At 31.5% G+C, this 27691-nt stretch overlaps 1 protein-coding gene across 2 annotated transcripts in view; it reads right to left on the reverse strand.

Moving 5' to 3' along the window:
- LOC118201934 (rab-like protein 6) overlaps positions 1 to 27691 on the reverse strand; it is a 100529-nt gene that overhangs the window by 18657 nt on the left and 54181 nt on the right. For both annotated transcript variants that reach the window (XM_085806519.1, XM_035374090.2), the window contains exons 10-14: positions 25712 to 25851; positions 25487 to 25586; positions 15758 to 15923; positions 9006 to 9169; positions 8420 to 8454 (exon numbers count right to left, since the gene is read on the reverse strand). In XM_085806519.1, the coding sequence (XP_085662645.1) occupies positions 8420 to 8454; positions 9006 to 9169; positions 15758 to 15923; positions 25487 to 25586; positions 25712 to 25851 (605 nt within the window). The remainder of the gene's footprint in view (positions 1 to 8419; positions 8455 to 9005; positions 9170 to 15757; positions 15924 to 25486; positions 25587 to 25711; positions 25852 to 27691) is intronic.

Here is a 27691-nt window from a genome sequence, read left to right on the forward strand (position 1 = left end):
GCATTTGATATTGAATTGTATACTTAGATTTAGTTTGCATATCATAGATATTGCAACGTGGGGCGATATGTTGCCTCCGACGCGGCAATATAAGTCACGAACAGCGCATTGTTTCTGCGCAACTTCAAAGTTATGTACAGCGCATTGTTTCTGCGCAATTTTAGTTAGTTAAGATTCGAATTCCTAGCGTAGCATACATGTTTTTTGATCCAGTATGGTCGGGAATTTATCATTTTCGATTTAGATTTTTAGTTATGATACAGTCCACAAAATAAAATTGGTTGTTGTTGTAAAATTGTCTTTAGTATAGAGTCTAACCAGCGACCTCAAAACACTACCTAAGGATAAATACTGAAAAATTAGTGAAGTTATTTTGGAAATTAAGAGGTATCCCGGACTCACAAGGTCACAAGAAAGGTTATGTGAGGATCATTTTTAAAATTCACATAGCCATGATGAATGTGGAAGATACTTATTTGAGCTTCGTTTCAAACCTAAAAGTAAACTTTTGGGTAACTTGCAGGAAATGGCTTTTTGTAGATTTCTTTATCTAGGGCAATGATTTTCCTCAATGCCAGAAATTTATAATCAATACATAAAGTTCAGGCAAGAATATTTACTGTTGGGTCACGTGGAATTAATTTCATCAACAGATTGTAAAGTTTTATACACCTCATCATTTTATCTGAAATGAGTCAAGCTTAATGACAAATTTAAGAGTAGTGTTTGATACAAGTACAAAGTCATCATCAGATGTTTTTCTTAATGGCATGTTAATGGTTGGTTTCAAAACCAAGACAATGTGATTAATACTCTTTTGCGAGTCAGGTGTCAGCATATTGCAATAACTGCTGATTTTGAGAAAATGTATAGAGAAGTAAAAATTGAGCCTAAACATATGGAATTTCAAAGATTATATTTGAGAGATAATTCCTAGCAGTGTGATCGAGTTTGGAGCAATTAGCAGCTGATGAAAATGAGAATTTTCCTAAAATCACCAACATAGTGCTAAGGGCTTCTTATGTGGATGATGTGTTGACGGGTGCGGATAACATTCAAGAATGTTCTGAGCTAGTATAGTAAGTCAAATCTTAGGTGCATTTGAACTCTACAAGTGGTCCACCAATGAAAGGTTAGTGCTAGAAAATGTAAACATAAAGAGTTTAACTAATGATAAACCTCATATGATTGTGAAAAGTATGTCTAGAAAAGTTCTTGACCTGCAGTGGGATCCTAATAAATGAATTTTTCTGTAATTTTGTGATCATTGTCAAGACATTCAAACAAAACAAACTATATTGCCCTCCACAGCAAAACAGTTTGATCCTTTGGTTGGACTGCATTTTTTGTCATATCAATGAAAATTCTTATTCAAGAACTTTAAAAATTTAAACTTGCCTGGGATCCAAGAAATGTTCTGCTACCTGAACCTTTGAAGATTCAACTGCATGGTTTCTGTGATGCATCAGAGCAAGGTTATGATATAGTAATTTATGTTAGGTCATCTAAGCACTCAAGCATTTGTGTAAAACTGTTGATAAAAAAACTCAATTTGCACCCATTAAATGACTTTGATTCCATGATTGGAACTCTGTGCAGCTGTTTTGTTAATCCACTAATAAGCAGTTAAAAGAGCATTCTGAGTGGAAATTCATTCTATAAATGAATGGAATGATTCAAGTATTGTATTATTTTTCCTAATGTCTGAAACCTAACTGATGGCAAACATTTGTAGCACATAGTGTGTCAGAGATTCAGGCTACATTTCCAGCTGAAAATTGAAATTACGTTCAAGGAAAGGTGTACCCAGCTGATTGTGTGTCACAGGACTTTATCTGAGCGAATTGTTAGCTCGTAAACTTTGGTGGAATGGTCCAGAGTGATTATGTTAAAGAGAAATTCCATTTTGATAAAAAATTCCATATTGTGGGAAAGCACTGAAAGAAGAATGGAAACAATCTTCATGTGCTGTTGGAGTAGACAAAGAAAGGTTACCAGTGATTTCTAAAATCTTGTCTTTCATAAAACTGCAAAGAGTTATTGCATGGTGTCTGACATTTATCAACAATGCCAATTGCCGCTAACAAGAAATTTAGAAGTTGGAATAAGTGGTACGTTTTTCTTCTGAGCTAAGCATGGAAATCATTAAATACAAATTATCACATCCTTAATTTGTATCGTTTTCTAGGTAATGATGGTGTTTTGAGAGTTGGTGATAGGTTGCAAAACACCAACTTAAAACTTTGCCAGAAACATCCAAAATCTTACCTGATAAGCATGTTCTAACAAAACATATTGCACAGTATTTCCTTATGACACATTTGCATGTTGGAGTTGAATTATTGCTATATTATGTTAGGCAACTCTTTTGGCCACTAAATGGTAAATCATGCATGCATTGCCCACAAATGTATTTCTTGTTTCAAAGCCAAATCGACTGGTGCAAATCAGCTTTTAAGCATCTTAACTCAAGATCGAGTGAATCAAAATTATGCATTCAACAGTACAGGTATTAATATTTTTTCAGTCCTTTCTTTATACAAACATCACAAATAATACAAGCGTCAATACAAGCAGTAGAAAGAAGTATTTATAGCAAAATTTATGTTTGCATTTTCATTTGTTTTGTAACTTGTGCCACGTATTCAGAATTAGTTACAGATCTTGCATCCGAATCAATTATTGCTACCTTAAAAAGATCCTTTTTCAGATGTGCTAAAAGTAGCAAATTACTTAGTGATAATGCTAATAAAAATTTATTGCAATTTACAATGAAAGAAAGACACCATACACTATTATTAAAAAGATCTTAATGAGACATCCAGCTATGGAATGTATTAAATGGAATTTTATTCCTCCCCTATCCCCCACTTCTGGAGGATTGTGGGAAGTTAGGGTGAAAGCTTTAAGCACCATTTAATGCATTGTGCAGTTAATGCAGAATTAACTTTAGAAGAGTTTCTTCAGACAGTAACAAATCAGATTGAAGGGAAACTTAACAGTCATTCTATTATCCATCTGTCAACAGATCCCAATGATCTTGAAGTGTTGACACCTGCAAATTTTTTTATATGTCGTTCAATAACAGATATCCCTGACAGAGATTTTAATACTTGGCCAGATAACAGACTTTCTCATTGGCGATAGGTAACAAAATTGACTCAACTCATTTAGAAAAAGTGGTCACACACTTAAACAATCTACAACAAAGAATTAAGTGGATGCTCACCAAGAATAATGTGAAAAGAGGGAGTTAAGTTATCATTACAGAAGATATGCAAATTTGTAGCTGGTTACCAAGGAGAGTGGTAGATGTTTTTCCAGAAGGTGACAACAAAATACGAGTAGAAAACATGAAGACAAAACTGGCATATTTAAAAGGGGTGTTTCAAAGACTTTCATTTTGCCATTTGAGAATAATGTTGGAACATAACTGTTAAACGTTTATGTTTACATGGAATTATAAACTGTGTGCGAGTTAATCTTCACTAACTCACTTTTTCTTTTTATTGAACCTAATAGGTTCAAGAAATGAATATGTTGCATCATAAGCAGTGTCAGGAGATTTTCTGTTATATATGGTTACAAAAAAAGAAACACTGGGGTGTGTGGTGTGGGCAAAGCTTGCAGTGAAGGAGAAGAATGAATGAGAGGTGCCAAGAGAACCATCTGTTTGGAGCTTAATCTCACTGTGGTATATAGCTGTTACGAGAAGTGTAAAGCTGGGGAAGAAACCCCATGTAACCTGGAGTATTCTAGTAGAAATAAAAGCATTATAGTTCATCTCAACGTAATGCAATTTTTTTTTAACCAACTCCTACAACAAGATATCAACCTCCTTCACCTAGAGTTTGCACATAATTTTCTACTAGCTTTAATTCTTTTTCTTTAAAATGTCGCTTTCAATCATCTATTCTAAAATTCTGGTTTTAATTTAAATTTTCTTTACATTGTGCAAGTAAGTGTCCATATTCCAAATTTATGACATCTATGACAAGGTCCTATCTTATCTTTGTTACTCTATTTCTTCTTAAATTTAGGTTTACCTTCAGTTCTGTTTCTTCCTGCATTTGTTCTAATAGTATTAAATTAACTTACTTGGCTGGCTTCTAAATTGGAGATTGCTTCACAATGTCAACTTTCTTTTCTTATTAATGCTTCAGTGTTCCTTATTAATGCTTATTAATGGTTCTAACATAAAATCCTCAACTTTTCACCTATATATCAGCTGCACTATCCTGGAGTATTCTTGAGGTAAATGCTGGATTGCCGGAAATCCTTTATGAAGATTTGCTTAATTGTGTCCAGCTTCAGTCAACTTGTTTGTTCACAGTCATTTTTATCCTCGCACAACGAATAACCCCACTTCTTCATCTGGTGCATACGTACTACTGAAAAATTCATCCAATAGCTGGATTACTTTTGTTCTTGTTTTTGGTTCAAAGTGCTTCAACAAAAACCTCCTACACTTCTTTCCCACTTTAACATGCTTATATAGATAACCTGAACTCTGTTTTATTTCGATAGTATAATGCAGTGAATATTTATTTTCTCTCAGTGTGCAATAAACCTTTTATCCAATAATTTTTCACTACCTTCTAATAATCTCCAGCACTTTAGACTTTTCATCGATCCCAGATGTCATGGTTTAACAGTTGAAACCCTTCTGGTAACAGTGACATCTTCAGTTATACGTAAGCATAACACTTTGAACCAGCTTTATCTTCTTTTGCTATAGACAGAAGCCCTCTTCACTTGTAATCTTATAGCACTGGGTTGCCTGGGCCCATAACCTGTCACTATGGGAGGTATAGCAATATATTGAAAAGCATATTGTACTACTCAGTAAGGAGCATTTCTAAAAACAAAACTGATATTTATTTTATTCTTAAACATAAAAACTACCAAATAAAAAGGCCAAATAAAAAGGAAGCAAGCAAAAGCAGAGTTCACTGATTCCATAGTATAAATACATCATCAGTCAATCGGCAGCAACCATGTCAGTTTACCTCCAGCTGGCCATCAAATTTACAAGAAGAAAACATAAAATAAAACATTTAAGCTAACATTTTTATAAGATTCTAGAGTGGCTATTTTGGTAACATAGAACACTGCCCAGTGATTTTTTCAGGGCTGGTCAGTTAATCAGACAGTATCAAAAAATTTCAAGGTATGCTAAAATTTGAAACATTTATCTTATTTTATGGGTACTAACAAATGCAAAAGTCCCATTCCTTAATAAAAGAAATTTGTACAGATATACAAAAACTAATTTACGAAATGAGATCACTGTTCAATGCCTATTATTAAACCATTCTGATCACATTTAAGAACAAAGCAGAAAATAAAAGTTATCATTTTGGAAATTAACAACTCCATATTGATAGGGTTACCAGACGACCAGAAATAGCTTGGACAATCTGATATAAAAAATGTTTGGTATTTACAAATGAGAATGACTGGATATTAATAAGTTTTGCTGCTAAATACATCAGCTGTAGCAAAAGGATTTTTTCACTATGACTAATATATAATCTTCATAAAGAATTCCATTACAGGCATCAACACTAAAGGAATAGCTAACCCTTTCTGGATGGGCACTTCAGTCACCAATCAGCTGTCTTGGGACAGTAGAGCTGACATGATGCAACATCTTGTTGGGATGGGTAATTTGTGCTACTAAGCTTAACTTTGGAAAAAAAAATTGTATAAATTCAATTTGTAGTACAATTGCACCAATTTTTAGCATATGATGAGAGGAACACTCACATAGTTGTAAGAATTAATTTGAAAACTTTATCATTATATTTTCCAGCCAAACTCTAAGACGAGTAAATAAACAATACAATATATATCCCCATATCATCAAAAATAAAGAAAAGTGTTCAGAAGTATCGAGAACATCTCCATGTGTTTGTACCAGCTCACGCAATTAATAACTCTATTTACTTATATTACTCAACCACAATTTCCATTTTCATTCTAAAATAAAAGACTAAAAGTTAAAAATACTGTAACAGAATGAGGGTGAACGTTCTCTACTCTCTATAAATTCCACCATAACAGACACAGGGCTACATCTAGTCCCCCCAAAATAAAGATACTACAGTCAAAAGTCGTTAATTCGGACACCCATAATCCGGAATGATCTATAATCTGGACCTCAAAGCTACAAACTTTCTGCGCATGTGTCGCGTTCACGTATGCGCATAGGCGTTTACAATTGCACCAATTTTTAGCATATGATGAGAGGAACACTCACATAGTTGTAAGAATTAATTTGAAAACTTTATCATTATATTTTCCAGCCAAACTCTAAGACGAGTAAATAAACAATACAATATATATCCCCATATCATCAAAAATAAAGAAAAGTGTTCAGAAGCATCGAGAACATCTCCATGTGTTTGTACCAGCTCACGCAATTAATAACTCTATTTACTTACATTACTCAACCACAATTTCCATTTTCATTCTAAAATAAAAGACTAAAAGTTAAAAATACTGTAACAGAATGAGGGTGAACGTTCTCTACTCTCTATAAATTCCACCATAACAGACACAGGGCTACATCTAGTCCCCCCAAAATAAAGATACTACAGTCAAAAGTCGTTAATTCGGACACCCATAATCCGGAATGATCTATAATCTGGACCTCAAAGCTACAAACTTTCTGCGCATGTGTCGCGTTCACGTATGCGCATAGGCGTTTACGAGTGTGCGTAAGACCTTTAAGGCTGCGAATATGCATGTGCGCATGCGCATTTAATGTGTAACGGTCGGTATAAGCTAAGCCAAAATTATCTAATTCTACCAATGTTGCAGATTGCATTGTTCCTTAATCTTCGAATTGGATCGGCTTATTATTTTTTGCAGTCTGTTAGAGCAATTTTATAAAAGTAAGCTTTAACTTTCGATTATGTCAAATAGAATTTCCGATATATATTTACTAATATGTAAAGGATCTACAAAGCGAAAGTATGTTTCGAAATCCGAAATCTGTTTATCAATTTCACGCCGTGGCGTGCAATGAATTGGAAGCTGATCTGTCAGCACTATCCTTATCTTCAGGATGTTTTTATTTTATTTGGCTTATAATTCCTTACTAAAGGTAGTATTTCATCTCGATGTACTCCGTCTTTGATACGATTTAAATCAAGTTCCTCGTCATTATAATTCGCTTCCGATAGTGAAGAAAGTGACCCAGAGGTTTATTGAAAACGAAAAAATTTCGATTGACAAATTAGTCGGTATTCTCAACACAGCAATTATAGGACTTGAACAGCGGAACTTTGTAACTAAACAAGAAATTATGTCTGTTTATAGAATTAAAGAGAAAGTATTAGCACATGAAATGAAGCAACTTAAACAACTTACATTGACAGAAATGTTTAATAAAGTAAACAAATAAATATTAAGCTTTTTCTTTTTGTAAATTTTGATACCCTTTAGATCATAATTGTTCTTTATTTCATAAATTATGGTTTCATATTTTTAATTTTGTAATTTCTGCATGCCATCTTACCAGATTTAAACTGATGATCTATAATCCGGAAAAATCGATAATCCGGAATCGCCGAAGTCCCGAAGAGTCCGGATTAACGACTTTTGACTGTAATTAAATGTTCTATCTAAAAATTTGTAAGTGGTACAAGCATTTAAACGGTGATTCATATATGACACACCTGGTTCTGTGATTACAGTTGGCTGTGAATGCTTATATGACACAGTCATCCTGAAGGATTAAACGTGAAGGTGAATTATTCATTTCATGACTTTTATGACTACATAAAATTCAACTAAGAGCTTCCAAGGAAAAATATATAACAGTGGAATAAAACAAAAAAAGAATCTTGGCCATCTACATTATCTTCAAAATAGAAACTTTGCAAGAAGTATGCAGTCTACTTCTCAGCGTTTTGAATATTTAATAAAATATTCGATACGCTGGTAATAACCAGCACTGTACAACTTTCTTTTATTCCTCCATACCAACTTTTATCTGTCATACATACAATTTGCATAACATATACATAGTAAGTTATCTAATCACTAAAATTAGTTTTTCATACTGTGTCCTGAACATGGGCATCCACCAAACATTTTGGGGAGAAAACTGGATGCAAATAATTATGTCAATAGATTTCCTTTAATTTTTTAATTGGGAGTTCACAAGCAGATTATAGAACAATGTACTGGATTAAAAAAAAAGAGATGTATTATGCACATACCCTTAACATGCATCAAAACAAAATACATTCTGTACTCGATTCTACACCAGGCCATAGGAGCCACGGTAAATTGTATAACAATTCCTTAAAAGTTCAAAAATTCTACATTAAATGTTATGTAAATTAGTTACAGAATTTCTGTTTCTTTCATTGCTTAAAATATTTATTAAACAATAATATTTGCTTACCTCTAAAACAGAAGAGGGTCGTGGCTCAGATTTCTCTGCAAGAAAAACAGACAAAACAGAGTACAAAATTAATACTAAATAAAAAAAATTAAAAGAAACCAAATACATATTAATAATAATAAATTAATACGGCATTAGAAACAGCTGTCACTAATTACAGTAACCCTGCAAGTGTTCATAAAAATTATCAACTGGATGTAACATAAATATGCTTTTTTAAATGTGTTAGATATATTATATTAAAAATAAAGATATAAAATTATTAAGAACTGTGAGTATTGTATTTCAATTGTTGACTTTGTTCATCAATTATAGACTGATTAAATTTGAAAGACAAATTAAAAATACTTTGCTGCATGGCAACATTTTGAAAACTTAATGACTGTATGGTTATATGATACGTAAAAGGCCTTCGATTTTGTTTATTATAATGCTAGCCATGGTACACAGATAGCATAAGGTACTGAACTAAAAATATTTCTAATGTTATAAAACTCAAACTCCAAATTTTTAGGAAATTTCAAATCAGACACTAGACGTGATTTCTTATTAAGATATAATGCAAAAATATCTTTGTGGTCTCTACCCTTATTTCTGTTAACTGCACGATCTTCCTTTTCTGCATCACTACTGTGATCAGAGATGTCATGAAAGTCAGGAGTAACAGTTTCCTTAATATTAACAGCAACATCTTCTGGATCTATCTCATCTTGAAAACCAGCTACCATTGGATTGACAGCATCTTCTTCACTAAAATTAATAATTAAATTCTAATAACAGACAGCTTAAATTTGTGATATTAGTTATTTCAAAGGATTTCTCAATTTCAATAATATTTGTTTTACTTATACAAAATAATTTCCTATTTTTGCATACATTTTACATTGATACCATAACTAAAACATTTTTAAATGATATGCTGAAAAAACTAGGAGGAAAAATATACAAGTGAATAAGTTAATTACTTTTCATGTTTGTTACAACATGATGTCACTGAATCCTAATGAACTCAAAACATATTCATTCACAATAACTATATGATTATTGAAAACAAAATTGCCGTTTTATGTACGATCTGAAAAATGAATAAATAAAAGAAATAACAGAATTTTCATTTTTGATTACATCATTTCTGATTATTTAATTACGAGTATACAGCTACAATTTATGAAATGGCCTAATAAAAAAATTACCGAATAAAGAACTCTCTCTATATATTATTATTTCCAATGACCAGACAAAAAGTTACAAAAAACTAAAATCTTACACACAGAGATTACAAACCATGGAACTACGAACAAAAAGACCGAAGTCATTGCCTAAGACTAAACAACTTTAAAACACATATGAAAATGATCATTTCCATTATTAACATCAATGTTCAAGCATATAAAGTTATCTTCTGATTATCTACACCCGCACAAAAATTTTATGCACTTGTTGACAATTTTGAAGAGTAATTGCAAACTTGTTGGTGACTAATTTTTTACTAAGCTAACACATGAAAGACAACAGCCATTTTCAAAAACCAGCACACTAAAAATTCTATACGAGGGCAGTCAGTCAATAAAATTTAAAAAGCTAGAAACATTGGTAAACATTTACCTTTTTCTGAGAAATCTTTCTAGCTTGCACTGTTTTCCCATGACATCTATTTTTCCTTCCCCTTCAAAAACATCACAGAATTGCACAAACTTGGCATCACACAACTTTGGCATTATGCACTAGCCAACAGATAAGGGCTATTTGCCTACCTGGGTTTCTTTTTTATGCTGCTCTTCTCTCCATGCACACAGCAATCTGGTTTTGCTTATAAAACAGCAGATTTGCACAAATGCGGCATCATACAGATTTAGCATAGCATACCAATGAAAATAGACATATGCTAAGGAAATACACAGGTTATCACATAAATACTTCTGGGTGACACTGCAGATTAGACATGTGCTAAGTGGATACACAAGTTGTTTGCATAAATACTTTTTGGGGACACTGTGGGTTACCACATGATTATTGTGGCAATAAACTGGGAAAAAACTGCTCTGCCTCATGAATACTTTTTCATGACTTTTTGGGGAGTGTATGGATAATCAGAAAATACCAAATTAAATTTGAACATGAAACATTAATAATAATATATGTGTGTATATATATATATATATAATAATTTTTTGGGCTAAAATTATTTAATTGCAGCTAGTTATCTATGACTTGTGCACTCTTGATAAAAATACATGAGAAGAATTGTCAAGCCATCTTCTACATCTAATCATAACATTTTCAAAAAAATTGTTCATGCACCATATTACGTATTTCTTAAATTTCAGATTTATTTAAAAAAAAAACCTCTAAATTTAATTAAAATGAAATTTCTTTTGGCTGAAAAGTTATTTCATTTAGCTTTTATTGGGGGGGGGGAAGGATCTTAATAAATTTTATCTTTTAACTAAATAAGCAAAAAATTTTGTGAAATTATTTGAAATCTATTTCCAATTCTTTTGTTAAAATTATCTACTTCTTTGATTACCCGTCAAAACCATTGCTGTTGTGTTGATTAGTTCACTATTAATACAACTTTCCTAGTCATCTATCTCAGCGTAGGAAAGGGAGGAATACTTTTTCATTCCTCTTATCTAAAGTTGGTACGAGAGGCTTAAAATATAACAGTACAATTAACTACTTCAATGCTTCAACTTACGTGTTTTTTTTCAACCACAGAGTTTTTTGTAGACACTCAAAATATCCCACATAAACTTCTATAACTTAAAGCTTATCTGAATACTAAATGACAATCTATATAAATTAATCTAATACTTGGCTGGTTATCATCCCTAGTACTGCTTAACTTCTTGCAGAAAGTACAATACAAAGATAAGATTTAAGTAGAATTTTATCAATCATTACTGAGTTTTATAAAACATAAAATCATAGCAAACTAAAAAATAAGCTCCTCTTGTACAAAACTTTCTACAGCAGACTAAGATTTCAATTTGGTTACAATAATAACCTTGATTTGCATTGCTGCTATAATTCCAATTTGGTTACAATTGAAATCTACAACCACCTGGGCTTGAAATGCATATCTAACTTTCTTAAACAACTTGCTGGGCATATCAACACTTTATGGTAGTTCCTTCACAATTAATGGAGAGTATTTTCACAGGTAAAGTAGCAAAAAGAAAATGCAAATTCCACTAAGCTCACAGTTAAGATTAACTTCTTACTTTTAAACAATGGCACTTGTCAATCAATATGTATAAACTTCTGATCTTAATGAGTAATTTTAGGTGCCAATGAGAATAAAAAAGAATTAAACTTTGAAAACTAACTGTTAGCACGACTTTCTTTTATAAAGTTTTATAAAATGTTCTTATATAAGTTCACATTTTTCTTCATTGCATAAAACAAACATTAAACAATATTTTCACTTTCTTTTCTTTCTCTTAAAAGCAAAACTTTCCTTCAGTTCCCCCCCCCCCAAATTCAAGAAAGTTTGAGTCTTTTATTATAGCAAAGGCAAGTGCACTTCCATTAAGAAGAGGATATTAGTATTTTCATCATGTTAAAAATATCTCTATAAAAACTTTGATATTCATTCCAAAATACTTATAAAATATGCCTAATTGCAATTAATTTTCAATAAACTTATACAGTAGATAAATGAATTAAAGATCTTTCATGAAAGAAATATGTCTCTAACTCACAAAAATGTTTGAGGGAATGCTTATTAATTAAACGTTATTCATGACTTCTAGACTATATTATCCATTTAACTCCAAATTAATTTTTACTACACTTCGGAATGCATCAAATAATTTTACAATGCACTTCAATCAGACCTTTAAAGAAAAATTTCAAGTAAAAAAAAAAAGAAGAAAGAAAGAAAAGAAAAAAACGACTCCCCCTTTTTTTTAATTATGTGAAACAAAATAAAGGAAGTCTATTATATTTGTTACTAAGCCAGCATAACTACTATTCAAGAGATTTAAAAAAAAAAAAAAAAACATGCATTTAGAAAATAATTTATCATTATTGAAAAAGTGATTATACGTAACATCTTCTGCTGAAAATGTAAATTCTAAAAATATTTTCTGAAGTACAGACAAAAAGAAAGAAAATCTGAAAGGATTCAGATTTTAATTTTGTACCAGAAGGTCTCACTCCTGCTAACACAACCCTTTTCTTTTTAGTTGTATTATTAGCATTGCTTTCTTTGCATTTACACTACATAAAATTCAATAGTGTGGAAAAAAATAAAAGCAACGTAATTTTAGAATTCATGATAGTGCGCTAAATTGCGTAATACTTTTTTTTATATATAATGTCTTTTCTCAGTTCATACTAGTATTCAATTTTCTTCACATGGTGATTTGCACAATTTTTTTTGTCTTTTTACCTTTACTATATGTTTATGCTATATGTTTACCACTTAAAATAGTTATCATAAAAGAGAAAAAATATATAATGATTTTATTGAGCACAGCTAGTGCAATTTTTAAAAATATTTAACATTTATAATTCGACATCTCATGATTTTAAAGCATTTTTATTTAAACGAAACAAATTAAAAAGAAAAAGCATTCTTAAGAACTGTTTATGGCTTTTAAATCATCAAATTGTTACTGAAAACAGGCATTTTAAACCTGAAAGTTAAATATCTTATTTTCAAATATTATATACTCAAGACATTAAATCTGAAAGCTATATATCTTACTTACAATTTACTGAATTGAAATATATTGGGAGATAAAAAATAAAAGTACTTTATTTCAGACAGTGCTGGCACATGATTTTAAATAACGAAGTTTATTGTTTAAAATTGAAAAATATATATCTTACATTTTGCCTAATGGCAACAGTCTGGCAGGCAAAGGATACATACATTGAACTGCGGTGCTTAACCACCAGGGTGCCTGGGCGCATAGCCCTACCCCTCATCGAATAACATGATAAAAGTTTCAAATTATGAGAAATATAACTGAATGTGCGAAATAATTAAATAAATACATATTTTTTTCCTTAAGTACCTAATTACTAATTCATACATAATTAACTATTTTTTAACAACTATTTCACAGAAGAATACATGTACACACAAGAGAAACAAAATACGAAGTGCGACGCCTTACTGCCACTAGTAAAAACAAAATGCAATCAGGAGGAAAAAAGAACAATATACAATAAAGAATCTGAGCAACAATTTGCATAACACATATACAAAATTACATATTACTAACATTTAGGATCGCCCTTGGGCGTTTACTGAAATTGGGGTCCCTAGTATCATAACAATAGTTAACAACCACAGGATTGTCCAGAAGTTCCTGTTTATCATAAAATGCCCTAGATAGGCGGCAATAAAAATCACAAAGATCCTCTATTCTTAACTCTTTACGAATTTGGCTATTTCGAATGTACCAGGGGGCATTACATATCATACGCAATACCCCGTTTTGGGCAGCTTGTAACTGCCTTCTCAAAATTTTGCACGAGTATGCCCAGACGAGGCATGCATAACTAAGAATTGGACGCAACATGGTTTTGTAAATGAGCAACTTATTATCAATAGATAGAACACTGTTTCGAGCAATTAAGGGGAAGAGTGAAGCTTTACTAGCTCGAAACTTCCTGAGAATATGTGTAAAGCGTGGGTTCCATGTAAGAGATTTACTGAGGATCACGCAGGCAAAAGATGAAAATGCTTCATTTTGAGCAGTGTTGCCACTACTTATCTTCAAATCACTGATTTTGTTAATAAAAAATTCATTAAATTCATACAAAATATGAAATCAAAAACATTAAACATTTGGGCTTTGAGATGCACATGATCAGGTGGAAAAAGAAGTTTCATTGAATTTGTGTATTTAATACTATTAGCACAAATGCAGGAAGAAACGTAACTGAAGGTAAACCTAAATTTAAGAAAAAATAGAGAAAACAAAGATAGGACCTTGTCATAGATGTCATAAATTTGGAATTTGGACACTTAATTGCACAATGTATAGAAAATTTAAATTAAAACCAGAAATTTAGAATAGATAATTGAATGGGACAGTTTAAAAAAAAAAGAATTAAAGCTAGTAGAAAATTATATGTAAACTATAGGTGAAGGAGGTTGATGTCTTGTTGTAGAAGTTGAACGTACATACACAGAAAAGAGTTTTTTCATTAATTAATAACACAGATTTTTTTTTAACATTACTTTCTTAGCACTTCCACTTCTTTAGAATTCCTGATACAGTGTGAAGTGCTGCCATATACCCTTTTTTTTTTTTTTTTATACTCTCTATACTTCTTTAAAAATAATTTATACAGATAACATTTGGTGTCAACATCCTTTTATTTGAAAGCAAAGAAGTTAGAATAGATGGAGTAAGCATACTTTACAAAACTGAAGCCAAGAAAACGTCAACAATGTCATGGCGATTTGCCATGACTTGTCATGGGCGCCATGTTATGTATGTAAACAAAACATACTGTTGCATAACATACAAGATATAGTTTTAAATAAAATGACACCAATTTTGAAAGCAAATCTTTACTGATATTCTAGGTTTTATCTTGTATACATTTCTCTTCTAGTTTCTATTTATGCATTTTCACATACCTAGAGTTTATTAAATTTGAAACAGTTATTTACAGTTCTTGTGATTTTTCTATACACTAAGTAGAAAATTATTTATGTTAAGTATTAAATTTATGATAAGCAGCAAACATGTAGACAACATCGATTGGAATGTAAACAAAACCAATCAGAAGTCCATCTATGGCAATGACCAAGATAACTCGTGACATCATACCGTGATGTTTCATGGCTTCATTTTCATTGAATAGGAGATATAAGGCTTACTCCATTTATTCTAACCTCCTTGTTTGAAATGTCTACAATAATGATAAAAAAAATTGAGAACCGAGTCCTCTGATGCCAAAAAGATGCATTTTATTAAATTAAAATACATATTTTAAATTAAATTACATTTTACAAAAAGAAGATAAAAATACGTGTACTAAGAATTAGATGTACTCAATAATCAAATTAAATTGAAACAAAAAAAGTTATTATGGTATTAATCATTAAATTTGGTGATTTGATTACATATTCCAAACATGGAATATCAGATACCAGTGATATGCATTCACACTAAAACATTAAAGTTCACATTTAAACAAGAATTTTATAATTGCCTGTGAAAGCAATGTGAGGCATAACAATTTTTCATTTATTTGAATATGAATATATCCAATGTGTTTCCACATTACATTTTCTTAAGATTCTGTACAAGTGGAATGCAAAAGTTCTGGGAAAAAAGTAATGAATATATATGCTCAATCCGTTACCTCTCAGATTCTGGCTCAGGAACATCAGAAACTTTTTCTGAAGCTGTATTTTTAGGAGAATCTTCCAGAAATGAGTTAAAAGTATGATCAGCATCTTCAGGCACAAAATCATCTACGCTTGCCATATTGCTCTCAGGGACTACTGGCATATTTTGTTGTGGTGATTCTATTTAAATGATAAATAAGTAAATAAAAATAAAAAAAAGTACCATATCTGATGGCATGTAAGACGCACTGCCATATAAGATGCACCCTTATTTAGAAGGCCACACACAAGGAAAAAAAGTTTCAATAGTCCGTGTGACAGCGCGGTACCACAATAACTTAAAATGTCATTTCTTTTAGTTCTCACGTTTCGTAAAAGCCAAATAAACAATCATTGAGTGCAATTACCAAACATATTTTTATTAAGGAAAATTAACAAACGGCAAGCTATTTTTTTTCGGAAGGTGGTGAACCGAAATGCCTTGCTGCTGCTCTGTTTCCATGCACTTTGGCGTAGTTCAACACTCCTAGTTTATACTGAATTGTATAGCTTAATCTTTTGTTTCCTGTAGTCATATTTTCCAGGGTATATTTTTTAAACAAACAGTTTTAAGCACTGATAATGATACATTTATACAGAGTAGCACCAATAGCGACACGTGTGTCAGATGAGTCAAAGGATGTCTATGTAAAGAAGGAAAGGCTCCATAGACGTAACGTGACCGTCAAACCTGTTCAAACTTCTACATCAGCTTCGAGCTTTGGTGCATTTTGGCGACAGATATTTCACGCATGCTCGAAATAATTATGGCAGATGTAGAAAAAGTTATGCGTGTCTAGACCTTTATCCGGGCTAAAAATAGCATTCAGTATTGAAAGTTAATCTGTGTTCTTCATGTATAAGAAGCAGGTAACTTTTTTGAAACCAAATATAGGAAAAAAACATGCGTCTTATATGCCGTCAAATACGGTACTAAAAACTTAAAAGAATTATGCACTGAAACAACAAATATATTTGATATTTAAATTTTTCTTATGATAACATAAAACCTTTAAATAAATTGGAAACTGAAGAGAAAAGACTGGAATCTGCTTTTCTAAGATAACTATGTAAACTTGATAAGATATCAGTATTTTTTATTAAATTTGATTGATTTAAACAATTTGTAATGCTATATAAGTATTTCTTCATTCTATCAGGTATTCAAAAAAGTTCCCTGTTGGGATGACTTCAAATATTGACTTCCCATCAATAGTCACCCAATGCAGAATTGCAAGGCATGTCAGTCGTGTTGTTCTGAAGTGAACATGCCAGTGTCGAAGGATGCACAGAATTACTAGATCATTATTTTGCACTGAAAACTACAGCACAAACTTTTTTAGATACCTGATATTAATGTATATAATATCCAGAAAAGCTTATGATATAATGTGGAAATCTGGCACAAATTCACATGGCATTTGTCACATAATCATTAATACAGAATTACAATAAATGCTCTCAAGACAATTACTTCTCTAAGACAATAATCTGAAAGTGACCAGTATTTCAACAGAACCAAAACATCAGTATTGAATATTACCCATATGTAAGCTATCTCAGGGTTCGTACACATTTCTGCACACGGAAATTAAGTACTTTTAAAGGACCATTAATGAAAAAATTAAGGACCTATGAGCAAATGGGAACTGAATAAATTCAGTTAAAAATATTATCCATGCCTGAATTTCACTTTTGTAATACCATCCTAAAAAGAAAATAGATCCTTAAGTAGTATGCATTATTACTAAACAAGAATTAATTAACATAATTATTAATAAGTTTGAGAATAAAATAAACTTTATGCAATTTATCAAGTAGCGTTAAATATTTTACACTTATAATAGTTGGACATATTTGAAAGAAGATAAGTGACATTTACATTTTACTAACAGTTAGCTTTATATTGATTTTTTTAATGCTTCATTTTGTCACATACTTGGTCAGTCTAGAGATTTAGTAAATGGCAGGTAGATTTTATGTCACATGGCATAGGTTAAAACGAGATGTAAGAACATAATCAACATGATTCATAACAAAAGACTGAATGTTGTCACTGCTGCTGCTTGTCTAGAGAGAGACCAGCTGATTAGAACAAACCTGAAAGGGCTGATCTAGGCATGGTTGGGCAAGTGTTGAATGTTAGTCAGGCTCTGTTTGATGCAGTTAGTGTCGTAGCTTCGTGTAGAGTTTCAGGGGATGTAACCAGATAATATATACTTCATGGTTCCAATCAGCCATTAAAGCACCAGAGGTGATAAGTTGTTTTGTATCATTTTAAGTTTCACTAAATGCAAAGAATAAGTTTTACTTAAATTTTTATATTTTTGTGTTTTATCTTATTAATGAAAGGCTTTAACAGGTAGAGATAATTTTTAAGGGTAAGCAGTTAGTTATAAATAATTAGATAACCTTAGTCATTATGGATCTACAAGGCCATTATTAAATTTTATTTTTTAACAATATTCATTAAAAAAAACCTATTGAAATCAAAATCTAATAAAATTTCACAGTTTGAAATACATAAAATTTATGACATTGATTCTTAAACAATATTAGGATAATTACACATTAGAAGCTACAAAACATTTACATTTTGTAACAACAACACTCAACAAAATATTTATCCGTCATTTTAATTTGAAGCCTTCCCAAACACTTTGGATAGTTTATAATGATTTCCTTCTCTTTAAGTATCTTTTCTAACAATTAGAGATTTGTCTCAATATGCTAACCAATGCTCTCCCTAGTTTCTGCGAGCTTTATCTCCTAACTTGTCAACCTCTGCACAATGTACCTATGAGGGTTTACTTGATCTGGTAAAAGTTAAATAGTCCCAAACCCCCGACAGACATGAAGCAAATTATCATTATGTCTGAAAGTAACTACAATATCAGACAAAGGTTTAAATCAGCCTCTTATTCAAACAGAACTTAGAGCATAAAGGCATGTTCTGATGCTAACAAAATCAATTACAGCTCACGGTGATGTAATTAAACAAGAACAGTCAAATTCAAACTAAAAATGTGGACTAGTAGTCAAAGATTATACAATTTAATTTAAATTTAATCTGGCTCAGTAATTCTATCATATGAGGAAACAGACATGGGAAATTATAGTAAAAGCTGAAATAAAAAATAATTGAAATTTATCAATGTCATGATTGGTTTGGTTTATTTAATTACGGCAAAGCACCCTAGGGCTATCTAAGGGAAAGGATGCCTTCGTGGAGGACTTTCGAAGGAAAACTGGCTCGTATACACGTTACACACAGGGAAAACCACAAAAACACCCATGCAGCCAGCCCATTCGTGGGATTCAAACCTTGGACCGAACTACCAGTGTTCAGTGACTTTTAACAGTATTAATAATTATATAACAGTTAACTTATATTATAATTTTATAACGGAAACTAAGTTAACCGTTATATAATCCGATAATTATATAACAGTTAACTTATATATTTCGTTCATATTTAACTCATAATGCACAAAATTTATATCATTTAAAGAATAGAATTATCTAATCGTTGCCACATGTTCTATTCAAATACTATAATAAAGCTAGAATGATGTATAAAAGAAATTAAGCAAACAAAACAAAAAAGAAACAGTTTTTCACAGATTGAGTATTTCTCATTTAATTAATTCAGTTCTCACTTCGCGAGAAGGCAAAAATACATAAAAACTCAAAATATCTATATTAAAAATCACGAAGTAAATCTTAAACGCTTATTTCCTCAAAAAAATTCCAGAAAGGATTAAGCATGATTTAAATAATAAATGAAGGTGTTATCTTTGTTGTTGTGAAGCTAAGTTTCTCTAGATTGGCAACAAATCCACTAGTCTCCTGTTTCAAATGTAAACATCAATGGCCGCCATTAAAAAAGGCTTAGCGGCAATTAAACAACTTTAAAATTGCTGATAATTCTAAAATATTGCACACAGATTTACTAAAGGCATACAATCCTTAACCGGAAGATAAAAACAACATAATTCAATCATTTTTAAAGCAAAAAATGTACAATTTACCAACATATAAGAGTAAAGAAACTGAGATCACTGAGGCGGGTAACAGAGTGGATGTATATATAAATATATTTATACACATTTGGTGCGGCCAATTGCAACCAAAATACGAGGTGCACATCTACATGTTATAGAAGTCCTATATACAAAATTTCAACGTTCTGAGGCTACTCGTTTTTGAGTTATGCGAGATACGTACGTACTACGTACACACGTACGTACATACGTTCGTACAGACGCCACGAAAAATTCTCTTCAGAATTAATTTTAAAGCAGTTTTATAATTTTTTTCAAGGAAAAGAGTATTTTATTCTGTCCTTACGTACAGATATCACGCAAAAACATCGTTAAATTGCATTCAATAACGGTCAAAATTTATTTCGATAGCGGTTTCATTAGATATCGGTCAAAATATTTTCGTTGAAATGTGCTGCCTGAAACTTTTCGCGATTACAATACTTCCTTTTTACTTCGTACAAAGAAGTAAAATGAGGCACATTTCTGAAATCAGAAGATGGGAAATTGCTTCTAACAGTCATCCTTTAATAGTAAAAGCTTAACTAACCCGCATACTCAGAAATTGCTGAATATTCCGGATAAACTGGAAAAAGAGGAGTGGGGGAGATCGTAGCCGTTCTTTAGATTTCTCGGCTAAATAAATGATTTTGACATTTCAATATGTGCATCACATAAAAATAGACCAACAGAAGTGAAAAATATTCTGCTTAGAAAGCACAGTAAAACTCTTTTAGGTGTTCATAAACAAATATCAGACTGAACATCAAAATTAATTATCTTCGCAAAATACCGCAAAAGTTATTGCGCAATATGTTATTGCGATAGTGCAATACGTTATTGCGCAATACGTGCGGCGTAATTCTTCCACATGTGTATTACGCAATCGGAATCAACAGCTACCGGTATTCGGAGAATAAAGAAGTAAATAAAAGAAAAGAAAGAGACTTACCAATCTGGGGAGTTTCTGATTCTAATTTTCAACAGACTGCGTTAAATTTCCAGAATAGAATCAATCTTCACTTCGGTTGGGTAGACCACAAAAACTTTTAGTCCTATTCAATCCAGATTGGACAGTGACAAAAAAAAAAAGTCCGATGCTTCAATATTAGAGATTTTGCGGAGAAAGGGGAGAACCTCCCAACCTCCGTACTGTATAATGTATTGGCAGAAAAAAAAATGAAATTATTTTGACTATTCGATTACTTTCCTTTCATTTAAGCCATTCCAAATATTATTCCTTAGAAAGCTAATCTGTGTAAAAACACACCCAATTTTTGGAAGTTTATCTATACTTCACCAGTTACTGCAACTATATTATTATAAATATTCATGAATATGCTCATAATATAACAATCATAATAAACACGAATATGAAATGACCATGCGGAATGAGAATGCAAATTATTAAAATCTTGATGGAAATTCAAACATGTGTAGTATTTGGGTGGGAGGAAAAGAATACCGAATGTACCGGAATTTTCATGCACCTGTCTGTACTCTCGCGCGCACCATAGGTTACATTAATGCAGAGAAAGTGGGGGAAAAGCAATTTCCGGGAGTATGATTCACCATCTGACATTGCATATAAGGAAGAAAAGTTGTTTATTTAGGTACGGGGAAAAAATGTGCGTTCATTAAAAAAAAAAAAGGATTAAAAAAAACACTAAAAGTAAAAAATAAGCACTAAAAACAGAAAATAAGGGCTTTTAAAAAAAGTAAGCACCTATAAAGGCCTTTATATTTCATTTTAAAATATAAGGACTTAAAAGCACTTGTAAGGACCGCTACGAACCCTGATTACATACGTATACCAAAAGCGGTAAAGTGCATAGGGCATCTTATGAAGAAGTTGCAAAATGGGTAAGAAGTACGTGGAAATTGGTAAAAACATCGTCAATAACAGCAGGGTTCAAAGAAGCTGAAATTATGTCCTTAGATAAAGAGACTGTAAACCAAGAGGATGAATGTGACGATCTGGAAGACTTTTCCTGTGTGACGATGTGACGATCTGGAAGAATTTACTGAATCTTTTTAATTCAGATAGTGAAGAATCAGATTTTTATGGCTTCATATGATGTATAGTTTGCTGTAATTCCTTTTGTAAGTAAAATTTAAAATTTCCTTTTGTCATCCAAATTTAATATATTGTTGTTGCAACATTTTTTATAATATAGTCTGAGTATTACAAATATGGACTTCTTTAGTAGGTAAATATAAGTATATATGTGAATGTAAATATATTTTCGACATTTCTTACCTTTAATTTATTTTTGAGTTATAATTTCATTTCATACATTTTTCTTAACTGATATGTCGTATATCAGGACTTAGGTTGAGATTTTGCATCTATACGGCCCACGACGATGTCAAGCACAATTTAATCTATTGCAGCATTTACACTGATGCAGCGTTTCTGTGTAATTTTAATTTTTTTCCCGCCATTTTTCTCGAGTGTGGCCTTTCTTCCGGAAATTACGGTATTTTGATAACTGACCGCCAAGGTTCCTAGGCATAATTCTATGGACTATTTTTCTTCAGAAATTACTTCTTGAATATATATATATATATATATATAATATTGCTATATACTATGGGAAAAAATAGCCATGATCCTTCATTCTCAATTTAAGAACACCTTTATAAGTAATAAAATAATGTAAAAACAATGCTGATTGAAACCACTATGATATTCACTGATGCTAAATGAAATCCTTATTATATTCGAATTGAAAATTGCAATAATATATATATATCTGGTTGTAGTGGAAGCTTTCCACCAAAAAAACATTCTTAATAAAGTTAGGGGGGTAAAAACCATGAAAATAGTAACTTTAGTGTGGGTTGTAATCACCACCCAAATTTATGATTTTCTGCCAACATTTTGATAGTTTTTCCAGTCCAGAAACTTTGTGTCTGCAAGTTCAAAAACAGATTAACCTCACAGATGTCCTGTGCAGAATGAAAAATAGCACCAAGATGTAGCTGCAGGTGTGAGAAAAAGGCAGAAATATAAAGGAGCGATGTTGGGACTATATGGTGGGTATGGTGGAAGATCCCATTCGAGTCTATACAGAGTCCAGCCGGTGAATGCAGACACATGCAGTCTTGATTATCTTGATGGAACAGTAACTTTTTGCACTGGAACTCAGTTCGACATTTTCCCTTGATAGCAGTGTCAGCATGGACTAGCATCTCATTGTACAACTTACTGTCGAGTGTTTTACCTTTTTTCCAGATACTCTTTATAGATAATACCATGGCAATCCACCAGATACAAAGAATGACTTCTTTGTTAGTCAAATTGCACTTAGCGACACTGCTGACATAATAACTGGGTACAAACCAACCCCTTTTTCGGCCTGCGTTGTTGAAGTAAATTGACTTTATTACAAGTGATTATTACAAGTGATGATTTTTTCCTTGCATTGATTTTCTACCAAATAAGTGCAGGCCCAGACATGTCTGTCCTTACCTGCTTGAGTCAGCTCATGAGGTACCCAGCAACTGAACTTGTACATCAAGTTTATGTGATGCATAACATGGCTAATGGACATGGCACTAATGTCTAACTTTTTAGCAAGCTCTCAAGAGATTGCATACTAATCTTCTTTAATAAGTTCTGGCAGGCAGGCTTCATCAACATCAGCAGGCCATCCACAGCATTCTGCTTCTTGAATGTCATAGGCCTTGTTTTTGAACTTTCAGTACCAAACCTTCACAGTGTCATATGATACAACATTAGTACCTAAAGCTGATTTAGTGACATTCTGTAGCTGAATTTTTGCTACAGAACTGGATGTAAATGATGGTTCTAATCTGGTAGCATGATAGTTCCATTTCAGACACCTTGTACTTAATGATAACGACATTTTTTTTTTTTACAAATTTCATAATACAGTGTTCTAAAGCAAGTCTCTTTCAAATCTCAAAAATTGTTTGACAAAATATGATTAAACAATGCAAACTGTCTACACTGAGGATATTTGTGGTGGCGGGAAACTTTCGTTAAAACCCAATATTATATTGCCTAAAATAAGCAGACATGCAGGTTAGAAGGGAAAATATTTTGCAAAATCTATACATTTAGGACCACCTTTCATCACATGATTGCTTTGACACTTCTAAGCACACTTTCAATCAATTCTTATCATATATCTCTTGGGATTTACTTCAATTCTTCAGTTAAAATCTCTAAAAGAAAAGCATTCTCAACTGGAACTTAATTCAATATCCCAGCTCATTTCTCAGGTATGTCAACTGGAATAGTTGGTGAATTTAATTTTTGCAATTTTTTATCTTCATATTAAGTTTTGATAAGACCAGATTATGATGATAGAAACAAAGAACTGCTTCAAAATTTTGTTCTGTAATAATAATTAAAATATCTAAATTGCTAATATATCTTTCAGAATTTATAACACAGAGGTAAAACAGAGTAATGCTTAATTCTTTCCAACAGGCCCAGTGTATCGGAAGTGCAAACATTGAATTCCACACATGGAATACTGCAGTTCATAGAAAAGCAGACTTTCCATGTAAATGCCATACCCATGCACATTCATCTAAATAGAAATTTTTGAAGCATGATTCGTCACTCTATAACTTTTCAAAATTTTCTATTTCTTACGAATAACAAGCTAAAAATTACTGTATCTACTATTAGTCATCAGACTGCACAATATGGCATATGTTTGCAGGTAATAGCTGATATCATGCAAAGTCTAATAGAAAGGAATAATGATTCTTTTTCAGATCTATGCCAAGAATTCCTTGCTATGATTATTCAATTAGCATAGTCTTCTAGGTTAAAATTTTGTTCCATAGTACCATTTGTCTTCCACTTTTAAATGATGTTTCTCACAATCAGTTTTGAGATCCCTAGAAAACATATTAAGATTGTTTTTCAAAAGTCACCCCACAACCATATCTCCTTGGAAAAGTATATGTTCAGGACTATCAAAGCAACTTGTGCCAGAGCAAGTTCTATTACAATTTCATATACGTTTTGTTACTTGATTATGTTTATGTATGCATACTTCTTGAACAAATTTACATATCTGGAAGAGAACTTATTACTTCTTGCAGAATAGTAATTTAGCAGGATTAAATTTTCTTTCAATTCAGATAGGTTTCTTTTAATACAGGTTTGCACTCTAGAATAAAATTCTGAATTACAATTTCTTCTGTTTAATTAAAATTTTTTCTAATCTTTTATTTATTTATAAAAAATCATCTGATAGCAATCAAACAATAAAAAGATAGAAATGAAATTTCAGGAATATTATATTTACATTATACTTGAACAAATTTGTTAAATAGTTAAATATAAAATAAATAAATAGTAAATATGCTTAAATTATAAAATTTTATAAATGTCTAAAGAATAAATAAATTCTCAGTTTTTATCTTCATCTTTCATTCCTATATGAAAAACACAAGCCACAATTTCTATTTTAGGCTTTTTATACATGAATATAAAAAGTGTACAACTGGGTTGTTTCCTGAAGGCTTAAATTTTAACAAATGCGAACAAAATATACAGCATATACTCAACTGCAATTTTCTGCATTAAAAATACACCACTATTCAAATAAAGTAGTTAGCTATGAATATATTTTTTAACACTGACAGCTAATTAAGATATAATTTGTAACTTACCATTCTTAACATTGCTTTCATTAACTGAATTTGATGAACTAGAATTTGAACTTTTGTTAAATAACCTAGAGATAAAGCTAGATTCTTGTTTTGGTGGCTCCTGAAATAAATACCCAATATGTGGTTTAAAAAAGAAAAGAAATAAAATATATGTTGAGAATTTAAACAGATTTTTAGAAAATTTTGAGTTTCGTTAGAACTTAAAAAAAAAAAGCATGTAGTTACTTGTGCTTGTGAAGGAACTATTTGCAGTGCTGGTGGAGCAATTATTACAGAGGCACAGGGATTTTCTACAACTGACTGTGACAGATTGGCAGGCATGGATATGCTTTTCCCTCCCATTTGTGTAGGAATGGAATGGTTATCTGGAAATACAAATGTGTTTTTTAAAAACAGTTCTAATTATAGTAAAGAAAACTATAATATAATTTCAGGTTTTTAAAATCTTAAAATTATAAAACATGTAACACAACCAATTTTTTATGGGCAGCCAAAAAGGAAAAATAATTTCTGAGAGTAAAAAAAATTAATTCTTTTAAATATCCTCTTGCACTATACAAAACAAAGAAATTTCAAAGGAAGCCCATTCTCTGTTTTGTTTCTTTAGTTCTGAATGATATGATAAACATTTCTGAAACTTTTAAGAGTTCAAAATTGTTTATTTTATTTAAATTATCATTAGTCTGAAATGAAAAATGCTGAATTTCATTGCCTTACATGAGAAAATGACATTCAAAACAATCTGGTTTTTCTTAACTTTAGTAGTTAGAAAATAAGATCTTTTCTTTCTACAGCAGTTAATAAAATAATGGTTCATTAGCACACTGAAAATATTTTTACATTTCCCTCAACATTTAAAAATCAAAATATTTATTAATTCTTTGAAGAAGCAATACCATCCTAAAAAAATACACTATGAATTAAGTAGACAATGCTGTAACGCAAGTGGCAAATGACTATTTCTAAAAGACAAGTAACAATAACCACTAAATAAAACTTAAATAAAAGCATGCAAGATGCACTGGCCACAAATTTAAATAAAGAAGAAATAAATAAAACAAATCTAATATTATCATTTCAGTAAATCATAACAATCAGTGATATATATATTATATATTATACTGTTTTTCCAAATTCATGAAAAAATAGTCAATATTAAAACTTTTTTAATAATAACAGTATTCAAATTTAGTGCACACTTGTGATCGTAGTTGTTTTGGATGAGGTCATAAAACAGTCCTTTATAGTGTAACAATTGTTTATTAACAGGTTAAAGTTACACACAGACATTATATTTAACTTTAAGAAAATTACAGAGCAAGAGTCTGACACAACCTATCAGGTTAATCACTTGGCTTTTATTGAAGTATTTCTCTGGCTACTCACCAGAAGGCACCCTCGTTACTACAGTTAGTCCAACAGTTTATATTAGCAGCAGAGTTCATATTAAACAATTGGTTACACACATATAATACAGGATGATCAGCGAATAAGCCCTGATTTCGAAATTAAATATATCTACAACAAAGATCAATAGAATTATGTGGCAAACCGTATGTTTATTAGCAAAACTGTAAAAATGGTGTACAAAAGTTTAGAAAATTTAGTTACGAAAATCGTTAAGAGATGACACTCTAATTGCAATGACCTATCAATAGCCTTCGAAGTCGAAAGTGATCAGTACGACTGTTGGCTAGTGAAAAGAGGCTAGCACAGAAAGTAAAATAATGTATTCCATTGAACAACGTGTTTTTTTGTTCCTGGAATTTCACCGATTAGAACACAGTCTTACGGCAACACACTGCAGTTTTCAAAACCGATTCAATGTTCCAGTTGGACCCAATGTGAAACCATTCACAAGCTCTTCGCAAAATTAGAATGGACTCGCAGCGTGGCTGATGATTGAAAGGGAAATTATTGGGCCTAGGCAAACTGTAGTCATTCCTGAAAATGCAGCAAAAGTTTCTGGAATTGTTCAGCAAAATCCTAGGAAAAGCATCTGACGGATTGCATCAGAGACAGGTTTGAAGTACACGAGCCACAAAAAATATGAAAAAATAGCCTACAACTGTTTCCATACAAAATCCAAAGTCACCGTAAAAGCTGTGCAACAAAGGGTGACTTTGCGAACCAGATTCTAACGATGATCGACAATGACAGATTTGATGTGAGCTGCATTTGATTCACAGATGAGGCACATTTTCA

Source organism: Stegodyphus dumicola, chromosome 12 (assembly GCF_044657685.1).
Source record: "Stegodyphus dumicola isolate Sdum_Otavi_A_Nest chromosome 12, ASM4465768v1".
Classification (NCBI taxonomy): domain Eukaryota; kingdom Metazoa; phylum Arthropoda; class Arachnida; order Araneae; family Eresidae; genus Stegodyphus; species Stegodyphus dumicola.